This window comes from Bombyx mandarina, chromosome 15 (genome assembly GCF_030267445.1).
Source record: "Bombyx mandarina strain Sakado chromosome 15, ASM3026744v2".
Classification (NCBI taxonomy): Eukaryota; Metazoa; Arthropoda; class Insecta; order Lepidoptera; family Bombycidae; genus Bombyx; species Bombyx mandarina.
In genome coordinates this window covers 13,250,509-13,273,007 of record NC_143221.1, presented here as the reverse complement: position 1 = coordinate 13,273,007, position 22,499 = coordinate 13,250,509, and the positions used below count along the sequence as shown (strand labels likewise).

The 22,499-nt window shown below is 38.9% G+C and overlaps 3 protein-coding genes across 4 annotated transcripts; 2 read left to right on the top strand and 1 right to left on the bottom strand.

Annotated features, from left to right (window-relative positions):
* Positions 1–1,571: 1,571 nt before the first annotated feature.
* On the bottom strand, positions 1,572–6,690 carry Archease (protein archease). Its single transcript, XM_028184161.2, has 3 exons — positions 6,454–6,690; positions 6,317–6,341; positions 1,572–2,013 (listed from the first exon to the last, which is right to left on the bottom strand). Exons 1-3 carry the CDS (start codon positions 6,515–6,517, stop codon positions 1,623–1,625), a joined length of 480 nt encoding a protein of 159 aa, XP_028039962.2. The 5' UTR covers positions 6,518–6,690; the 3' UTR covers positions 1,572–1,622.
* A 2,689-nt stretch (positions 6,691–9,379) lies between these two features.
* LOC114250316 (uncharacterized) lies at positions 9,380–12,135 on the top strand. Its single transcript, XM_028184136.2, has 4 exons — positions 9,380–9,767; positions 10,421–10,510; positions 11,016–11,123; positions 11,901–12,135. Exons 1-4 carry the CDS (start codon positions 9,540–9,542, stop codon positions 12,039–12,041), a joined length of 567 nt encoding a protein of 188 aa, XP_028039937.2. The 5' UTR covers positions 9,380–9,539; the 3' UTR covers positions 12,042–12,135.
* Positions 12,136–13,788: 1,653 nt separating this feature from the next.
* Fip1 (Factor interacting with poly(A) polymerase 1) lies at positions 13,789–21,513 on the top strand. 2 transcript variants are annotated; one of them, XM_028184103.2, is made up of 9 exons: positions 13,789–13,988; positions 14,070–14,276; positions 16,735–16,921; positions 17,021–17,164; positions 17,677–17,747; positions 18,384–18,510; positions 19,060–19,253; positions 20,189–20,262; positions 21,223–21,513. In XM_028184103.2, the coding sequence occupies exons 1-9, from the start codon at positions 13,848–13,850 to the stop codon at positions 21,395–21,397; spliced, it is 1,320 nt and encodes a 439-aa protein (XP_028039904.2). In that variant the 5' UTR covers positions 13,789–13,847; the 3' UTR covers positions 21,398–21,513. The 2 variants fall into 2 exon arrangements, with proteins under 2 accessions (XP_028039904.2, XP_028039895.2); XM_028184094.2 differs by having other exon boundaries at positions 19,045–19,253.
* The last annotated feature ends 986 nt before the right edge of the window (positions 21,514–22,499 follow it).

Here is a 22,499-nt window from a genome sequence, read left to right as displayed (position 1 = left end):
TCATTACGTCATACAAACACAAAAAAGATACCTAGCAAATGAACTTTTTCCAACCATAAGATACTTCTCTTTTTTTTATTATCTTTTGATTAACTGATAGTTATTATCTATAATTTGAACACAACCTTATTTGAAAACCTATTTGTTCTATTCTAAATTTTTTTCATCATGATTTTGCATCTCTACGTGAATGTCGGTGATAAAACGTAATAAGGAATTTGTAGAAATTTCATTTAATTATGGCCCTGTACCTATGTCTCTATCCGATGATTTGCAAGGGAAGTAAATTGTCTCTTGGAAATAAGGTGACACTACAAAACTTGCATACGCCCCATCATGACCTATGCAAATGTAGTGTTCGCTCACGTGGCCCGCGCTAACTTAAAATCCCTTCAAATTATTCAATCCTGTTTTTGCAGGATAGCCGTCAGAGCCCCGTGGTTCATCAGGAACAACGACTTGCATGACGACCTGGACCTAGAGTCCATCAGTAAGTATCTACAGTCGCCATCAATGCGCCACTTCAATAAAGCGGCACGACACGAGAATCCTCTTATCGTGGCCGCCGGGAACTACATAGCCGATCCTGCGGACCAAATGGTAAACAGTCGACGTCGCCCAAAACACGTCATTTCGGATCCTCCTGATCCACTAACGGTGATTTTACCCCAAGCACCGGTCACCGTCCTCGTCGAACCCGTCGCGGCGTCACTTGCGACGAAAGGCTCGACGAGCGAATTAACCTACAGACACAGCACACTGAGTTTCTCACCGGATCTTCTCAGTGGGTCGCGTTTCCGATCCGGTGGTAGATTCTGCAAAGCACGACTCTTGCTAAGGTTCGTGTTAGCAACGTCGTCAGGTTTGAGCCACGTGAGCTCACCTACTAGCTCGGCGAATCTAGAATAACCCCTCGAGTTTACTAGAATAGGTAGGAAAAATAACCTATGTCATCATCATCATTAATTATCATCACCAATGAAAAGCCACCCACTGCTGGAAATAGGACTTCCTTATATTTCGTCACAATAATCGGTACAGTGCTGCAGCTCATGAACACGGGTAAGTAGTTCCGCAAAATTATTACTACCTGCTCCTACCTAATACTACCTACTACTACCTGCCTGCTGAATTGGAACCGAATCGAGATTGTATTAAAAGTGTATTGAAGTTCCTTGTTTCACATATTCCCTACATTTGTACTGCATTTCTTCATATCCTTCGGATCCTTGATATAAGGGTTTCTTCAAGACTATTTTTTATTGCTAAGACGTAAATGTCGCCACCCACTTTGAGACCTGAGCTCTAATGACTCAATTTTTACAGTAATATAATAAGGTCGCCTTACCCCGCAAACCGAAACGCATTAACTGCTTCGCGGCAGAAATAGGATGGCGGTACCAACCCGTGCGGGCCCAGAAGATGCCCTAGCAAATTTCATCAGGGAAAATGTTAATTGCCAGCGAGATCTGACTAGCGGCAAAGTCGCATCGCTTGATACGAGTACCCTAAGTGTCTTACACCTTTACTTTACGACGAATTTCACAGAGCGTTGAAAAAAAAAGTGAAACTTTATAAAATACAAACGTATATTTCCTGAATATTAAAAAAAAAAAAAACATTTATATGTCAATGATAACAAACACTTCGTACTTATTGTCCTTTGGATCGTCAATGATCTGCATGGCCGAGTAAGTTATAGCTTTGACTTCTGTGCCTTGGGGATGTTTGCCAATTACGAACTCCTCGCCGTAACACCTGCACACTATCTTGAACTCTTGCGTGTTAAACTCCGTTATGACTAACTTCTTACATATCAAAAATGGTTCGTAGGAGAATAAAAACAACAGTTCGTCGAGGAAGTGGTAAAGTAATCCCATGAGATCGTCGGCGCTCGCTTCGATGGTGTGAACGTCCTTGATCTGGACGTACTCAAGCTCGGTCATGTAGCCGAACATCGCCATCCCGCACTGCTCGAAGGCTTCTTTAAGACTGTCGCCCCATGCGTGTAATCTAGAAATGTGATAAAAGTTATTATTATTATTTATTTTTTTAATTTTAATTGCTTAGATAGGTAGATGAGCTCACAGCCCACCTGGGGTTAAGTGGTTGCTGGAGCCCATAGACATCTACAACGTAAATGCGCCACCCACCTCGAGATATAAGTTCTAAGATATCAGTATAGTTACAACGGCTGCCCAAGCTTCAGACCGAAACGCATTATTGCTTCACGGCACAAAAAGGCAGGACGGCGGTACCTACCCGCGCGGACTCACAAGAGGTCCTACCACCATCCGTCCACCCATCTAAGCAAGAAAAAAAAAATATTATTTTGGTGTACAATTAGCATTGATTTTTAAATATTTTATTTAATTAAAGTTTTATAACAAGTTTTTTTCGAAAATCCTCAAGCAATTTCTGAATAATATGTGAAAATAAACTCAGCACTAAAAGGATTAAATAATGAATTAGCTTAACTAGACTCGTTCTACATAACTCAGCTTAGCCTAGACCTATCCTAAAAGTGAGGTATTTTTTTTTAAATATTAATGGAACGTAAATATTACAACACTCCTTGACTATATTATCTTTAAATTATAAATCACGTGGCATTACAATATGATGTTGTAATAATAAAAATTAATTCTCATTTAATTCAGGTAATGCAATAAACTAAAGATAATATGAATTTAAACTTTTATTAAAATGTAAAAAATAATGGTGAAAAGGCTTTATTTCGTATCAAATAAATACCGAAACTCGCATAGTTCCGTTGCGACAGAAAAGGGCATTGTCTATCGGAAGATTTGCAAGCGAAGTATATTGTCCCTTCGTAGTAAGGTGACACTCTATAAAACTTGCATACATCCGGTCATGACATATGCAACTGTAGTGTTCGCTCACGCGGCCCGTACTAATTTGAAACCCCTTCAAATCATACAATCCCGTTTTTGCAGGATAGCCGGCGGAGCCACGCGGTTCATCAGAAAGTGGGCCTCCACGATGACATGGACCTAGAGTTCATCAGTATGTATCTAAAATAGGCAACAGTGCGCCATTTCGAAAAAGCGGCACGACACGAGAACCCTGTCATCGTGGCCGCCGGTAACTACATTCCCGATCCTGTGGACCGAAACGTCACCCAAAACACGTGATTTCGGATCCTCCCGATCCACTAACGGTGCTTTTAGGTACCCCAAGCACCGGTCATCGTTCTCTTCGAGCCCGTTCTTTGCGACGAAGGGCTCGGCGAGTAAATTAACCCCAGACACAGCCCACTGAGTTTCTCGCCGGGTCTTCTCAGTGGGTCGCGTTTCCGATCCAGTGATAGATTCTGCGAAGCACTGCTCTTGCTAGGGTTAGTGTTAGCAATGACTGCAGGTTTGAGCCCCGTGAGCTCATCTACTTGTTAGGGTTACATTGAGATGGCCTCCCAAAGCCATCAGCTTAGGCTTAAGAAAAAAAGAGCGCGTTGGGGTCACTTATTCGTAATGGCTATACAGCGTGTCCTACAATCGATATATCAACCCGAAACGCTGCCACAGTATAAACAATGTAGATCACTTTAAGAATGTAAAAAAAGCATCGAAATCTTAATTATTAGTTTCATATAAAAACAAATTTAATAATTGTTTCAACTGTTCGATAACAGCCCTGAATTTATACAACAACAGTACTATTAGACCATTCATTCAGTTAAACGCGTCAGAAAGAGATAGACAATAACAAATACGAAAAAAATTACAAGCACATTAGGTTCATGAGGTTCAAAAACTCAAAAAACCAAAAACAAATTTCAAACTTATTACGGCGAATGTTATTAAATACCACATTTATTGCAAGGACAAAAGAAGCTGCATGAAGTACCGACATAGTCGGAGACCGGCGCCGGAGGGATATTCGTGTGTGTGTGTGTGTGTGTGTGTGTGTGTGTGTGTGCGTGTGTGTGTGTGTGTGTGTGTGTGTGTGTGTGTGTGTGTGTGTGGGTGTGGGTGCGTGCGTGCGTGCGTGCGTGCGTGCGTGCGTGCGTGCGTGCGTGCGTGCGTGCGTGCGTGCGTGCGTGCGTGCGTGCGTGCGTGCGTGCGTGCGTGCGTGCGTGCGTGCGTGCGTGCGTGCGTGCGTGCGTGCGTGTGTGTGTGTGTGTGTGTGTGTGTTGTGGATTTTAATTATTTTGGAAAGTTCTACAAACTCGATTAAGTTGGTAGCACTATAGCGATGTCCTAAAAGAAATCCAAAGTTGTTGGGATTTTTTCTCATCGCTAAACTGGGTGGACGAGCTAAAACAATTAAAATCTACGTAATTACTGTTGGTAAGGCTGCTTGTGAGCATGAACGGGTAAGTACCACCGCCCTCGTCCGGCTCAGAACTCTGTAGGAGGTGACCTCCCCCGGGTGAAACTTACGGGGCGATCTAAGGGGGAGAGGCCGCGCGACGCGCTTTCTGTACTCTAGCACGCTGAACATGGAAACAGTTCTACGGAACTGCTACGTAAGAGCAACCGGTTAGTGGTGTATCGCGTTCCGAACTGGCAGGCAGGTTCTGGTCCAGCGGGGTATTCCGGGACACCAGAGGAACCGCCTGGGGCGGCCAGACGGGCTGCCGTACCGAGACAACCGACGTAGAATCGTCGACTATCACCTCGACGACCCGTCGGTCGAGCGTCCTAAAGGTGGCGCCGCGGATCTGGTTGTATTGTTGACTGCCCGGGTTTTGACCCCGGGTGGTGGGCGGTCGTCGGGTAAGAGAAAAAATGTACCATCAGCCTGCCTATTTCTACCGTACAGCATTAATGCATTTCGATTTGAAGGCTAAGACAGCCGTTGTACTATGATAACAAGATTTAGATCTCATGTACAAGGCAGCCAACGGCATTTACGTTCTTGGTGTCGGGCTATGGGCTTCAGTGACCACTTAACACCCCATGGGCAGAATTATTTTTTCGTCGAATCGATTATTCTAATAGAACAGTTTTCAGCTTGATATACCTTATATGCAACAGTCAACAGCAATCCCTGATTTATAAATTTTCTGCCTTGTTTATTTTGCATGATTCTATCCCTACATTAACATAAGTCATTTACGAACATGTGTTGGTCATGTTATAGAAAATTTTTGACAAAACCCAGATATCCCATATTTACAATGGACAGGCCGGAATAGGTAAGGTAAAAGTATATGGGGCAACATGCTGTAATTAAGTTTGTTAGTTCTGGTGAAAATTTTATAGGAAATTAATTGCAGTAATAAGTGGAACTGAGTTAACTAAAAGGACAAAGTCGTTAATCAAAGCTTTGGTTTTAGTTAGTATTAGATTAGTAGTTCAACAAATACAAGGTAGTGAAAAATACATATGTTTATATTTAATCCAGCTAATACAATTAGAGTATTTTTTTTTATCAGCCATTTTAATAGAAAAAAAAGAATAGCTTTGTCTCTTTGTGAAATTTTTGTAATAATATGAAAGCTAACTCTAGCTAGCTAACTCTTAAGACACTGAAAGAGAGATAGAATGTCCAAGATTTGTTTTTTAGAACTACTTTAGACATTCATTTTCATTATTTTCTTACTAATATGTATAAAAATTATTATTACATCTTTATAAACCTCACTCATTTTGCATTGAGTAATTAGAATTAATAAAACATAAAGTGAACTTCTGAAAATCTTAAACATTAATTCTCCCAAAGGAAATGTCATTAAGAAACTACCACAAAATTTCTAGAACTTAGTGGATTCATACTTTCAGTAATATGACATTAATGAAGAGAACACACTATCTATTAAAAAGATTTATAGCCTTGAAGTGACCTTTTTCTTGTATAAGCCGACAAGTATATGGCTCACCTGATGGTGAGTAGCTGCTGACACTTATGGACTTCAGTAATGTCAAGAGTGCAGCCAAATCACTTCTAGTGAAGCTTATGTACATACTTCTTGACTAACTTTGTGCGAAACTGTATTGCTGAAGTCCATGGGCGACGGTAACCACTCACCATCAGGTGGGCCGTAAGCTCGTCTGCCTACAAAGGCAATAAAAAAAAAATCTAAATCCATTGCATTTTTGTGTCATGAGTAGCAACTAAACATATTTCACACTTCTATAATTATAGCTTATTTTCACATTGTAATTAAATTTTAAGTACCTACATGGACTGAGGTCAGAAATTACTATTATTTTGCATTAATTTGTTTTTTTTATATATAGATACGTAATCAATTATGTCTGAAGTTTAATTAGATTGATTCACAATACTATCTCAATACTACATCAGAAGCATTAAATTAAAAAATATAACACATGAAATAACCACTTACTGAACATCAGCAGTATGGTCCAAATCTGCAAAATTTACATTTACCTTATATTTATAAGCACCAATCATCACATTAAAATTGCAATTCAATCACATAAATTTATTGGAAAAACTATAATTTAGATACTGTATACTCACATTCATATTTAACAGGAGGTATATCATAATATTCTTCGGAAATACCGCCTAATTCTTCATCCATTATAGTTTTTAATAATGTAACAAAATTTTACTGATAGATGTGTTTACGTACAAATACTCTTACTTCACTACCTTCATTGATAATACAATTTTATCACTACATAAATTCTTCAATAAACTACTTATCTCTCTACCTTGAAGAATTATGAATCACTCTCAAATATATTAAGTGTATAATCTATGACTGTCACTGAGCAAGATTAAGTGTCTAATCTATGGTAAGTAATTCTACGTTAAAAGACTTTATGAATCTTGGCTCAATGAATTTGGCCCCTTTTTGGAGTTTACTCCTTTAGAATCGATTTACATATATAGGCCCGGGGTATGAAAATTATGGGGACCAAAATCGTACTAGCATGTCACACGAAATGCGTTATGCGCATTTCGTGTGACATGCTAGTACATGCGCCGGCAGTCCGCCACAAAGCCTCGTACTGATCGCGCGTTTCTCTCATTATTGTATTTTCATATATTTGTTAGTCGTTTGTTTTGTGTCTCGTTAATTTGTTAATAATCTGTAGTGTATCGTGTTGTCGTAATATAGAACTATTTCTCGTATTGTTTCGTTTAATTTTTTATATCCAGTAAACTCCAGTCGTGCGTCGGAGCGGACACACACACTTTTTTCTTGGTTATGGTTTTTTTTTTATATTTCGTTATTTGTCCGTCGTTTGTTCGTTAATGTTCGAATGGAAAAATTGTTTGTTCGTCTTTTATTTATATAAAATTAATTAAACAAGTGATGACCCTTAAGTGGGCCCCCCTTACTAGATATCTTAATTTTTATCGCTCAGATTAATTAATTTGCATCAATTATTGTTTATTCGACGATTATTGGTGATTATTCGATCATAAAAACAATTAAATTCCTAATTATTAATTATTATATATCTAATAAGCAAACCATGACCTCACGCCACCTTTTTTTGATTTTCAGATTTTTTTTATTTTTAATTATTTGTTCATCATTAGTTCGTTAATGTTCGAATGTAACAATTTAAGCCCACCCCAGTAACTGTTGGGAACATTACTCTTGAAGTTGTAGACGAATATATACTTATATACCTGGCGGATCCAACTCGGCTGGGCAGCGTTCGGTAAATTAAAAAATGTGTTCTCGTCCAAAATCCCTCAGTGCCTGAAGATCAAGCTATACAACCAATGTGTGCTACCAGTGATGACTTACGGTTCTGAGACGTGGTGCTTCACAAGGGATCTTTTTAGGAAGCTCAGTCACAGCGAGCTATGGGGGGGCTATGCTTGCTATTTCTCTACGAGACCGAATCAGAAATGAGATCCGTAGAAGAACCAAAGTTGCTGACATAGCCCGTATGATTAGCACGCTGAAGTGACAGTGGGCAGGCCACATAGCGCGAAGATCGAACGGCCGATGGGGCAGAAAGATCATGGAGACCACGTACTGGCAAGCGCAGTTTGGGACGGCCACCTACGAGATGGACCGACGACCTGGTAAGAACCGCTGGGTCACGTTGGATGCAAGTGGCAACGGACCGGCCGCACTGGAGATCACTTGGAGAGGTCTATGTTCAGCAGTGGACAATGGACAGGCTGAGATGATGATGATGAAAAGACGACAATTTTTACATTCGAACATTAACGAACAAATGACGAACAATTAAAAATAAAAAAATTTTAAAATCAAAAAAAGGTGGCGTGAGGTGATGGTTTGCTTAGCGGCCTCCCCCCGGTGAAGGTCAAGGGGCGACCTGAGGGGGTGAGGCCGCGCGGCGCGCTACCAGCACTCTAGCGCGCTGCCGTGGAGTGAATAGAGCGACCGGTCGACGGTGTATCGCGTCCCGACCCGGCAGGCTGGTTCTGGTCCAGCGGGGTATTCCGGGACACCAGCGGCACCGTCTGGGCGGCCCGACGGGCTGCCGTACCGAGACGGCCGACGCTTCAGAGCCTTCGATTCGCCTCGAAGGCTCCGTCAGCTGGGCGTCCTTGGGGTGAGCCGCGCCGTCTGGTTGTAGTGTTGACCGCGGTAGCCCCCCTACCTCATCCGGGTTCTGACCTCGTAGGGGATCGGACGTCGGGTGTAAGAGTGCAGGGGAGTCGTTTAGTGGGTGGGTCCTAAAATCCTTGGGCCCGCGGTCTGCTCACAACACCATGCAGATCGTTGAGTCTCACATACCCCGCGCGCCCCTTTTGCGCGGGGACCTCGTAGGAGGTTCGGCCCTCTAACCGAAAAAAAAAAAAAAGTTGATGGTTTGCTAGATATAAAATAATAAATAATTGGGAATTTAATTGTTTTTATGATCGAACAATCACCAATAGTCGTCGAACAAATGATAATTGATCAAAATTAATTAATCTGAGTGATAAAAATAAAGATATCTAGTAAAGGGGGGCCACTTAACGGTGATCATTTGTTTAATTAATTATAAATGAGTCGACTATTATCAAAGGCGGCAATCTGACTTTTGGACAATGATTGGTAAATCAGGAAAACGAATTATTGACTTTGTATTCCATTGGCAGTCACAAAACTCTTCGGAACGACATCTTAGATAAATAACAGGTTAACTATTAACCTTTATTTAATGCAGGTTTTGAACCGTATTCTTTGAAGGAGACGATTATATTCAAATAAATCTGTATTGACATATCAATAATTTTTTTTGTCCAAATGCACAGATTGCCGCCTTTGATAATAGACGACTCAAATAAACAAAAGACGAACAAACAATTAAAAATAAAAAAAAATCGAAAACCAAAAAAAGGGGGCCAAATTCACTGAGGCAACTTACTTCAATGGAGATTCACAGGATGACTTTTTTTTACAGGAAGACTTGAGTTATTTTCATAGATCTACTTCAGTGGTTATTTTGAGTAATTTGACATATAGCACTAATTGACAGTTCGAAAACAATTTTTGAAAAACAATTGGTACCTACAAATACTTCGAAATTTCGATATTCATTTCTTTTCGGTAATAGATATTTTTATAACAAATTTTAACCTACACGTTTTGTATTTTCTTTTACGTAGCAAAAACATTAACAATGGATCCTATAGCAGTTTTACAAAGTAGAATTGAACAACTAGAAGCTAAATTAGGTTTGTCTCCAGAAATATCTATAGATGGTCAGCAAGGTGACTCTGTTACTGCGAATCTTTTAAGCACTGCACAAGCCATCAATAATGCAACGGCAGGACACGAAAAGCTTCATGAAGCTATGCAAATGGCCTCAGAGTTGAACAACTATAGTGATCCGAATTTCGTTGAAAATGTAAGTGCCGTTAATAATCATTGATAATTCTTACGTCCCAAGAATTTCTTTCAATGCATAATTAATTCTGAATTAAAACCCTATATACCTTTTGTAAAATTTTACCAAGTATGTTTAACTCGAATTTAAATCCATTTTCTCTTTCCATACAACTTAATTAGTTTATATAATTTAAATTTCATCTGATATATTCAGACTTATCATTAAAGTAGTGACTTATAGTCAGCATCTGTTGTGCAATGTGTGACAAATAAGTCACAAAGTAACATAAAGACAAGGCAACTTTTTTCTATCAGACCAAAACAGAATGTCTAGAAAAATATCTGACTGGTCCTAAATGAAAAATCAAGAATACAAAATTTGAAAATATGTCTGATTTGACAAGTGAGGCAACATCTGATCTTGTTCATGATATTCAGAGTTGTAAATTAATAAATTTAACTCAACAAAGACTTTGACCCAATGCCTCAAGGTACACATGACTTTAACAGCATTTTCATTTTTTGTTAGCTTTGAAGATTGCCTTAATTAGGCTCGCTATTGGTTAGTGATTACTGTCTTTGAATTGCAAGCTCATCTGTCTTGACTATAAAATTACCAAATTCTACAAAAAAATTTGTAAAATGTTGAACTTATCAGAATGTTTATTACAGTTGCAGAAGAATGATTTACATAAACAAGAAGTACTTGCAGCTGAACCAGTGATCAGACATCACTGTCGCTGTATGCAGCAATGTAAACAAGTCAGTAGATGAGTTTGTTACAATTCTACCACAATATACTTATAAACTGGTTGCTAGTGCTGTCTAAAAACTAGCTCAGACTAGCCAGTGTATTTTAATTATATTTTCTGTTGTGAAGTTCAGTAAAATTGGTATGATAATTAACCTGTATTCTCTTATGAATTTTTGTACATGGCTGTTTAGATAATTGCATCTGATTTTATAAAATTTTCTACTGTATTGTAAGGCTTGGTTAAAAATTGAATCTAAACCAAGTTTATGATCAAATAACAGGTCAATATATTTTAGGTACATACATAAATGCATGTTGGTAACATTATTACCCTAGCTGGGTATTTAAGAACAGAAGCCATGTGATGGACATTGAGTTTCTAATTTAGGTCCACCAGTGTATATAACATGTACTAGAATAAATGACTAAGTAAACTAAATGATAGTATTTTCTAGGGATATGGTTAATTTTAAAAGATTAAATACATTGGTTGTTTGAATTTATATGAAATAGGCAACACCAGTTCTGGAGTCGGAGGCCATACAAAAAGCTGCTCAAATGCAGCCCACTGTAGACAAGATGCATGCTGCAGCTGCAGAAGTAAAGGCTGAAGCTGATGCAGTAAATACTTTTATAAAATTTTCATATCATTTTTATTGCACATTTGTGCTTTTTTACTCCTTTTTGAAGGCAGACAACCAAATGGGCTACTTAATGGTTATCAGTGGGACTGTTACTCATAGACAATAGCAGATCCATTCTCTCTCTCTTCCTACACTGTTTCCTACACTATACTTTTGTAGTGTATTATGGAGTCAAGGACGGGGCTTGTTTAGACACTTAGCTAGGGCGGATAGGCAAACTTGAGGTCTCATCACAACAGGAGGTTTGTCAAGAACTGCCTGTGGGACCCCAAAGTGGCTTCTTGTCGATTTTGACAAGTACCGTAACCTGTGTTCTAATTGCTTCTACTAGTAACATCTAACAATGAGGAGAGTGAGTCAGCATGATTCATGAATATATACGGTTTTCGAATGCAATTGAACCTTCTTCATATGAAACACATCCACTATAACTGCTTTTAGGCATTCCAAGAACTGTTCACCGTTTTCGTCGAATCCGACGAATGCGACAAAGGGTCCGCCGTGAAAATTAACTGACAGACACAGCCCATTAAGTTTCTTGCCGGATATTCGCAGTAGTCGCGATTCTCAACTTTGCCTCGAACTTTTTATTTTATTGATAAGAATACCAAAACCGTCATAATAAATTGTATTCAGACTTATTTAAACCCGAATACCCAACCTAATTTTTACTTTTTTTAAATTCAACTGTTTCATTTTAGTGTTTAATAAAAATATGTATGATAAAAATATAATATTGTAAATGTTTATCCAGGTATCGCATGGAATTCAGCAACTAGCCGAAACTTGCGGATCGGCCGCCAATGATTCATCTCAGCAGTTGGCTAATGTTGCTCAAATGGTGGAGAAAGTTGAAACAAAAATGTTTCCTAAACGAAGGAATGGTCTTGATTGAAAAAGCTTTAAATTTATAACAGAGATATATTTAATACATCCGAGGTGCTAGCACCAATGCTTAAATTTTACTAATAAAAACAATGGTACTTTTATTTCGTTGTTTTTTTTACTATCTGTTCTGTTGTATCTGCAATATTATCATAGTGCACAACTTCGAAAATCTGAACACTTCGAGAGCTCTTTAAATGGTTACTGGAGCCCATAGACATCTACAACGTAAATGCGCCACGCACCTTGAGATATAGTTCTAAGGTCTCAGTATAGTCACAACGGCTGCCCCACCCTTCAAACCGAAACGCATTACTGCTTCACGGCAGAAATAGGCGGGGCGGTGGTACCTACCCGTGCGGACTCACAAGAGGTCCTACCACCAGTAATTATGCAAATTATAATTTTGCGGGTTTGATTTTTATTGCACGATGTTATTCCTTTACGTGGAAGTCAATCGTGAACATTTGTTGAGTACGTATTTCATTAGAAAAATTGGTACCCGCCAGCGAGATTCGAACACCAGTGCATCGCTCGATACGAATGCACCGGACGTCTTATCCTTTAGGCCACGACGACTATAATGCATCAGCAGAGTGCGCTGCTGTAGTTGGAACTTAGAACATTCAACGTTGTGCATTATGCCGCATAATGCGCTCTAGTGCTGCAATTGGAAAACTACCTTCAATAATATTAAATTAAATTTAATACTTTATTAAGCGCCTTATTCACGATCCATCTTGCTGTACATCCCGCCAAGGCTAGCACGATGCACGATGATTTAGCGCTTTATTCACGATCCATCACGGCTGTGTTCAGCTCAAGGTTGCGGTGCTGGATGTATCAAGCGCGAACAGAATAAATCGAACGAATTAAATGAGAGGGTTTAAATTTATTTAAAATGCCAGCTGTTTTATCAAAACGCCAAAAATGGGAGTCCTTCTGATGTTGTCAGCAGCAGCAGAAGAGAGGCAAAAAATAGCAAGAGGTTTTGGATGACTTTTTTAAATGTGCAGAGTATACTCAAATAATTAATATCATTTTTTACGCACGCTATCAATCCTTGCAGCTTCCCCTAAAATGGGCCTAAAAAATTGTAATAAGTTTATTATTTTTTGTTTATTCATATAGTCTGCGCTTGAGACATTCCACAAACATGTGGAACTTATATCTTTCAATAAATCTTGAAAGTGTTTCACGATCCATTTTGACGTGCAGTCTCCTCTCGAAACAAGCTACAAATGTTAAATCTGCTGTACAGCAAGTCTACACGATCAAGCACGCACGACGCAGGACCGCTCTGACGTACGTCAGCGTTATTCACTGTCTATCTGCACGACGCTCGCGGTGGTGGGGGCACTCGCTGGACGCAAAATCGGTCGTGCAAATCCAGCAAACAATTAATAATAATTATCGACGTACGTCAAGCCTATTCATGATCCTTTTGCATCGTGCATCGTGCATGGCCTTGGCGGGACGTACAGCAAGATGGATCGTGAATAAGGCGCTTTAGTATTAACATAATCTATGGTCATAGATTATACCCTTATATTTGATCTATGGTTGCTGTTTAACAGATAATACACACGTAGGTACCTATTTAAGCTGTCTAATAGCGTGTTGTTGTTACCATAGATTATACACTTAATATATTAGAGGTTGTTACAAACAAAAAAAAGAGTACGGTACCTACAATTTGCATTTTATTTTACTGAAATTACCACTTAAATTATGTTTGTTACCTACTAATAAGTACATAATATAAAACCATTGGTCGTTCCAAATTTCGTTATTTTCAAGTTTATAACTTGTTAAAATGGCAGAAACGGCCATTGAGACCACACCGGGCGATGAAAACGATGATAATTGGTTATACGGGGATTCTGGCGGAGATGCTAACCAAGAATCCACTGAGGAAACTCAAGAAGTACAAAAATCGGCCGACGTCGTCGGTGGTGTAAGTTAATAACCTAACTACTTATTGCTTGTAAAGTTCCATAAGTTTTTTACATTTAAACATGGTTCACTTTATTTAAAGGCTGACGAAGAAAATCAAGATGAAGAGGAAGGTAATAACGATTCGGAATTAAATGATGAGCATTTTGCTGAGGTAACGCGCGAGGATCAAAATGGTGACGCTGATAGCCAAGAGAACGGTGACTCTGACTCGGACGACAGCGATGACGTCAAAGTCACCATTGGAGAGATCAAGTCTGGGTCACAATATGCCAGCCTAAACATAAAAGTAAGTCAATTTTCGTCCCTTAGAACATTTTTTTTTATTGCCCTTTTAGGCAGTCGAGCGCACGGCCCATCTGATGGTGAATGGTTACTGTCGCCCATGAACTTCAGCAATGTCAGGGGCAGAGCCAAGCCGGGGCCTACCGATAACTGAAATATGTTTTTATCAAAGTAAAAACTGCCTTTAGGTAAAATTGTTATATATCTAACATAGCCTTCATTCAATAGAATTAAAATTATTTGTCATGTTTGTGGTAAATGCATTTTACCATCACCATTTTATATGTATTGCGTTTTGGATCATTTCCATGCCTCCAATGAACACTACTTAATTTGAATTAAATGAAATTTTCGTTTTTCACGCAAATCGCTTCACTATTTTAAAAGTATTACAAATTCATTATTAATGGGGTTTGAAGCAAGAGTAAATCAACTAGTTACACAAGAAAAAACCATAAAATCTTTATTATTGCAGATATATTTATCAACTTTTGCCATTTAAACTCTCCTCCTGTAAACTTACGAATTTGGAGTTAGAGTAGTGTTCATTGGAGGCATCGATTTATAAGTTTACAAATGAAAATAATATACTGATACTGGAACATGAATCTTGGTATATTCTTGCGATGGACTTGGGATAAATAAAAACTAAGTACTTAACTTTAACTTTAAACTGAAGTATAAATTAAAACTTAATTTAATTATTAGAACTCTTAAATGTACTTCACAATTCTTAATTCATTTTTTCTGCTGTGCTTCAGGTGATCCGCTCACTGTTTTGCTTCTAGTAGAACTGATTACTAACAATAATAACTACTTCATGTTGTCTGTGCAACACCATTATAGTGAACACGAAATGTCAACAATTTACGAGAACGCTATTGATAGTACTTATTATTTCAATACCTATGTTCGCTATATGAGAATAGATGGAGTTACACTTCTCGAATATTCCTGAGACTATTACAGCTTTTGATAAGCATTTCTTCTATTTGGTGACCGGTGGCATTTCTCATACCAGCATAGCACTGTTCCTCCTTAGACAAGCTTGCTACGAGTATAGTTACATCCATAATGTTTTGCCACTTGATCATACATGTAGAACTTTACTCTGAATTCCTGAATCTGATAAGCAATTTCATTAACTTTATTTCAATATTCTGCACTTTGTCACTGTATTTCTAAGGGTGCTGCAAACACGCAAAAACCTTTGTGTACTAATTTATCAGCTGTCAAGGCTTTTTCATTATGAATGACAAAGACTACTCTCACAATGAAGTATTTATTTCCACTATCACTTTCTGTCTATGTCGCTATGAGCAATTAGTTCCAACATTGTACAATTTTAGTACACCTTTTACACATGTGTCGGAACCTTTAACTGCAGTACATTATCGATATCAGTCCTCAACATCATTTCGGCAATGGTTACAGTGGATTCGCTTTCGGAATTGCGTCCTTTGTTATCCCCTATCATTTGTAAATCACAATTGAATCTCCAAGCATTTTCCCATTTGTGGCACAAAATTCACAGCTCTAACCTCTTAAGTCTCAGCTCCCACTAGTGAATACTTGTACCAGGTTCTTATAGATAAGGGCCAGTGAAGACCCATACAGTAAATTCTTCAAGCACTGCTCTTGATAGGGCCAGTTTTTTTTATTGCTTATGTAGGTGGACGAGCTCACAGCCCACCTGGCATTAAGTTACTAGAGGCCATAGACATCTACAATGTAAATGCGCCACCCACCTGATATACGTTCTTAGGTCTTAGTAAATGTAGTTACAGCGGCTGCCCCACCCTTCAAACCGAAACGCATTACTGCTTCACAGCAGAAATAGGCAGGGTGGTGGCACCTACCTGCGCAGACTCACAAGAGGTCCCACCACCAGTAATTACGCATATTATAATGCACAATGTTATTCCCTCACAGTGGAAGTCAATTGTGAACATTTGTTGAGTACGTATTTCATTAGAAAAATGGTTACCCGCCTGAGATTGAACACCGGTGCATTGCTCAACACAAATGCACCGGACGTCTTATCCTTTAGGCCACAACGACTTCGTAGTGTTAGTAACTATCTCAGGTTGAGCCAGTGAGCTCATCTAATGTTCAGTGAGTAGCTTGAAGCCCATAAGCTCAGACTAGGTCCTTAGCTAACAATGAACATTTCGCTAAAATTATCTGAGTTGGTGCAAATTTTTAACTCATTGTTCTGTTTTAATGCTGATACATGTTATACAAGAAACTTGTAATGTCAATAATCATCTAAGCAATCACCTAGCACAAAATAGGATTCCCTGTACTGTGAGGATTGGAAACTGACGTACATACATACATCGTTAAGTCTAAAACAATGCAAAGAGCCAAAAAACTTATTGATCACACAAATATTTCAAATATTTGAAAGAACAAGTTGTGTTCCTTTTTCATACATAATTGGGGACTATTTACAATTTCAGAGGGGAGTTGGCTTGGTAGCATCTGCAGGGGGACCTGAGAAACCTCGTTCAGTGACTACAACAAGTGGGAAAGTGACATTAGAGGACTTGGAGGGGCCAGGAAGTATTAATGGAGTTCCCGCTTTGGAATTCAATATTGATACTATAGAAGATAAACCTTGGAATAAGCCGGGTGCTGATATATCAGGTTAATATTGTAATGAATTGATGTGAAATCCATCTGTCTTGTATGGTTATAAAAATAATCAATTACTACAGTTTTGTCCAATCCATTTTCGATTCACAGATTATTTCAATTATGGTTTCAATGAAGTAACATGGAGTGCTTATTGTGAGCGGCAGCGACGAATGCGAATCAACGAAACAGGTGTGGGAATGCATATGGGATCGGTTCCCCGTCCACCAATGCCAGACATGAGGCGCCCCCCAAGTAAGATTAATACATTCTTAATTTATTTAATAGTATGTAATATAAAATGTTCATTTAATTTTTAAATTGTAATTTTGTTCATTTAATTTGTAACCCAAAAATCACTACGTATAAAAGTATATCGACGCTTGGAAGGCAAACGTGACTAAGCGACAATAATTGCTTTGTACATAAATGATAGGCAATAATCATATTCGATGCGCAAAATATATATTTCTATGTCTATTAAAATCATTTCAATCCTACAGCTAGATTCATTAAAATATAATTTTTTTCGGGTATTTTTCAGGTATATTTTAAATTAATTTCTACTTTAAATTAGTCTTCTGTAAAGTTCACGCATTGTCGCTTAGTCACGTTTGCCTTTCAAGCGTCGACATGAAGATACTACTCACGTAAGACTACTGCAATGAACGTCAGCTACTAGTAAACCATATGCCCACTGGCCATTTGCTTGTTGAACAGTTTGATATGCAGAATTCAGATATTTTTATAAATTTTCTGTTTTACAGACATTAGACACGATGATGGAATACCACCTCCCATGACAAATAACTATCAGTCCAGAGAAAACACTATTCAGGTACAAATATGTTATTTAATTGAAATCGATGGGGGAAAACCTATTACGCTTAAGCGACATTTCACTTATTACGCGAAATTTATCTTTCTAATGGTGCGTTTTATTAAGGATTAGTGTTAACAGTTCAATGTTTTTAATTGAACTTCAATAAAGTTTCCTCCATTCAAATAACTGAAGAAGCGTTCTTGTTATGATATTTTTTTAAATATTAAGTTTTAAATGGCCCTCCTGTAATTTTTTATTGCCGTATTGGCAGACCAGCATAGGACCCATCTGATGGTGAGTGGTTACCGTCGCTCATGGATGTCAGCAATGCCAGGGGCAGAGCCAAACCGATGTCTATCTAAAGTTGCAAAATTTGTCGCTTAATAGTCTTTCACCCCTCAAAAAAATTTAATAAAATATGAAGAATTTTATCCCATAATGCATAATGACCTACTTAAATGATAAAACCTAATGATCTCTCAACACTAGTCCACAACATCTGTTCACGACTTAACCTAACCAAATCTATTTTAAAGAGGGGGGAAACTGGAAATCGGTAAGGTCTTTGAACCTAGTACACACTTCAGCTCTTTCAAAGAAATATTTTTTTTTTATTAATATTATAACAATACATTGTATTTTGTGGTTTAGGTGATGACAGCGGAGCGACGTGAGTACGGGCGCGGCCACCCCCGCGAGATGCCGCCGCCGGAGTTCTTCTCTGGGCCGCCCACTGACTACTACCAGCCCCCGCACGCTACATATGACGAGCCATGGGGTACATATACTTATATTTTTACTAGCGACCCGCCCTCGCTTCGCTTCGGAAACTGTAATTTATTATTGATTTCTCCACTATTTAATAGATGTTATTATACATATAAACCTTCCTCTTCAATCACTCTATCTATTAAAAAAAAACCGCATCAAAATCTGTTGCGTAGTTTTAAAGATTTAAGCATACATAGGGACAGATATAGGGATAGAGAAAGTGACTTTGTTTTATACTATAGTGATTGGAAATTATTAGTAGAGTTCAACATATGCTCGGCTAGGTGATCCCAACTTTGTTCTGCTTGCAAATGCTTTCAAAATTAAAAATGACAGAGTTTTTAGTGGAGTTTTGATATCGATGTTATTCCGTCAAACGCTGTAAGTGATCAATCGTTTACTAACGACATAAAGTAAAACGACAAAATATTATTCTCTCGTCTTTTACTCTAAATCGTAGTGACGATGACAAGAATTTCATTGTTGATATGACACCTTTTAGGAGATTTTGTTAGTGAATAATGTAATGGATGGAAACCAGGTAACCCGTTCACAGGACACGGACAGGCACCGGGCGGCTGGACCCCCTCCGACATCAAGGAGCTGACGCCGGCGCCGGGCGCGCTGCCCCCCGCCGCGCCCCCCGCGCTGCCCCCCGCCGCCGCGCCCCTCTCCATGCACCCCCCCTACGCGCCGCCCTACCGACAAGCGCACCCCGCCGACACCAGGGAACGACACCGCCGAGATGATGTAACCTAACATTTTTTTTATTAATACTAATATTTTTGTTTTTATTTGCGTAGACAAGCTCACCGCCCACCTTGTCTTAAGTGGTTACCGGAGCCCATAGACATCATAACGAGAATTCCGCCAGCTTCCTAGAGCAGCACGTGGGAAGCTACGTGTTGTATCCTTAGCGGCGCGACACGAAACCCTTTTTATTGTGGCCGCCGCTAATTGCTTATCCGATCGCGACGGGCCAACGCAAAGCCGTCGTCGCCCGAAACGTCTTGTCGGATCCCCTGGACTCCATTTCGATGCTTTTAGGCCTTACAAGCACCGCTCACCGTCCTCGTCAAACTCTTCGATTACGACGAAAAGTTGCCGAGTGAACTAACCTATAGACACAGCCCACTGAGTTTCTCGTCGGATCTTCTCAGTGGGTCGTGATTCCGATCCGGTGGTAGATTACGCGACGCACTGCTCTTGCTAGGGCTAGTGTTAGCAAATTCTCTCAGGCTGAGCCCGTGAGCTCACCTACCCGTCCGGACGTAGTAGGAATAGCCTCTTAGGCTACCAGAGTATATGTAGGGAAAAAAAATGTATCCTTCCAACTTTACTAAATATGAACATATAAAACACGAATTCATGTTTATATTAAGATTGTTTTCTGTTGGCTTAGTACGAGTTTCTTAACGTATAGCGTAAAAGTTAAGCCAATTTTGTATGCAGTTGAAACAGCGCCCCTAGCGGCAAACGTACGCAAACAATCCCATTCCATACAAATATGAGCTAACTTTTACGCTATCGAGAACGTTAAAAAACTTCACTTTTTGCCAGTAATATAATCTTTACACAAAACTTGTGGTCGGTTTTTTTATCAGTCTGAGCTTTGTCTATGCAACCGAAAGAAATGTTTAAATGTTTGAAACGATTGCGATGTGTTACTTGTGTGTGCGCAACAGGAGGATCGAGACCGCGACCGCGACAGGGACCGCGACCGCTCCCGCTCCACTAAACCGGAGAGACTGAGGGAAAAGTAAGTTGCAACATTACGTCGTTATATTACGATCAGTTAGTTCGTGATAACGTATATTACAGTAGATTGGGGGAATCGGGACGCTTTCCAATTCCAACACAAATTTTCCAATAAAATTGAGATTAAAACGGTTCGGGAAGTTTATTGAAAAATATACACAAAAATTTAAAAAAACTAGCTTGACTTGATCCACCTTGGCTTTTCGGGTGAATCGGGCCAAGTATGGGGACAATAGTTTTTCGATAGGGGTGGCACTGTTTAGTTACTTATATAGGTATTATTTACTTATATATTCACTTATTTTCAATATCTTCATCATCAGTTACAGAACTTTAGTGACTAAATTAAACTATTTAATATTCTTAAACACTACATAAAATTAAGATCTCACAAAAGTATTGTGACAACTTAGATTTGTCCCTATTCTACCCCTAGTCCCTATTTCCCCCAATCTACGATAATTAATGTACTACGTTTCTTAAAGTTTTTGTACCAAACAACACTATACTATACTAATAACATTGTCCAATTCTGGTCCATGATTCGGATTCATTTCACATTTAGAATTTTCTTGTTTACCTTATACTTCTATGATCACAGATTTCACCAATACTACACTTTAGACAAATATTAATAAAAACAAACAATATTTAATCTATTCTCAATCTGACCACAGACTATAAACAATAATAAAGTTTGACAATAAAGAAATAGTAGGCATGCGTGTGTGTCAAATACATGGTAGTGTGTGTAATGTTTTTTTTTCGTTTTAATGTATGTTTTATGCATAATTAAAAAAAAAATTTACATGCTGCCCTACTTCTCTATTTTGTCTATAAGTGTGGGAAATTTCATACTCCTCCGTCCGCGCAATTTTCGTAAAAAGGAGTACAAAGTTTTTGCTTCACGTATTAATATATGGATAAGAAAGTTAAAACAGTGTAATTTTTTAAAATACAGATCATATAGACGTGACCGATCGCGTTCGAGATCTCGCCGTCACAAGTCCCGGTCTCGGTCACCGCGGATGCGAGAGAGATCTCGAGACCGCGACCGATCCAGGGACAGGGACCGAGATCGATCTCGAGACCGAGAGCGCAGCATCAAGCCGAAAATCAAGGATAAAGACGATTGACCTGAACTGTGTACAAGTGTGGCGGACTGCTGTGTAGAACATTTTCAAAAAATGATGTATTAAATTTTCATGATTAAAATAAGTATACTTAGTAAATAAATGATATTGAATTATAATGTCTTTGTAAACTTCTTAACGTCGTTCGTAAGTCGATAGACATATTAATTTATGGTTCACATAATATTCAGCGGTACGATTAAAAAATAAGGTTAAAAAAGCTTGTGTGGGATATGTAATTGTAAGGCTTATGAACACAAAGGAAGCCAAGATAATCGTAATTTAAGAAATCGGTTGTCTGTAAAGTCGGTTTACTGACGATAGTTGAACGTGACAACGTCATAAGAAAATACTGATGGAATGGTTTCATTTCTCAATTATCGCAATTATCGTTGCTTTATACAATTGACACCACATTCACTTTTCACTGAATTTCATACTTGACGAAAACATGTAAAATTAAATGTATTATTGTATAGCAGCTGTCCACGCGGATGCATCGCTCACTCAAGTAGGAGAGAGACAGATGTCGAACGCTGCCGAACGCGGAGGTCGATTGTGCCTCTTTGTCGCTCGTTGCGCGGTCTCGCTTGCACTTAAAGTCTTAAATGGAACGCCTCAGAGCGAGGTAACGCCGCATGAGTCATGTTTTTTCGTGCGTGCAGCCGGCTCCATCGAATTATAAGACGTCACATCAAAACAAACTTTAGTTTTGTCTAATGACAAAGTTAGGGGACATTCGCTCAAATATTTTTTTTAAGTTGGTGGGTATCGATATATTTTTTGTTATGGATGACACTAACACCTGTATCTTTAGTCGTTCACACGAGCTTAACTCGACTCGACTCAACCTCCAACGCGCGTTTTGGTATGCTTAGTCGTAAAAATAAACTCCACTCAAACGTCCTTGGAAAAATTTCCTAACCGGAGTGAAGTGAGCGAACTGTCAAGTCAAGGTACGTCGCGACGTACCTTGAACGTTCCTCAAGGCTGGTTTTCTATCAATGTCCAAATAGTATGTGGACCGCAAATGGAAATATATGATATTGTTGTGCAATGGCCTGGATCTGTGCATGATTCCCGCGTATTTTGATAATTTAAGTTT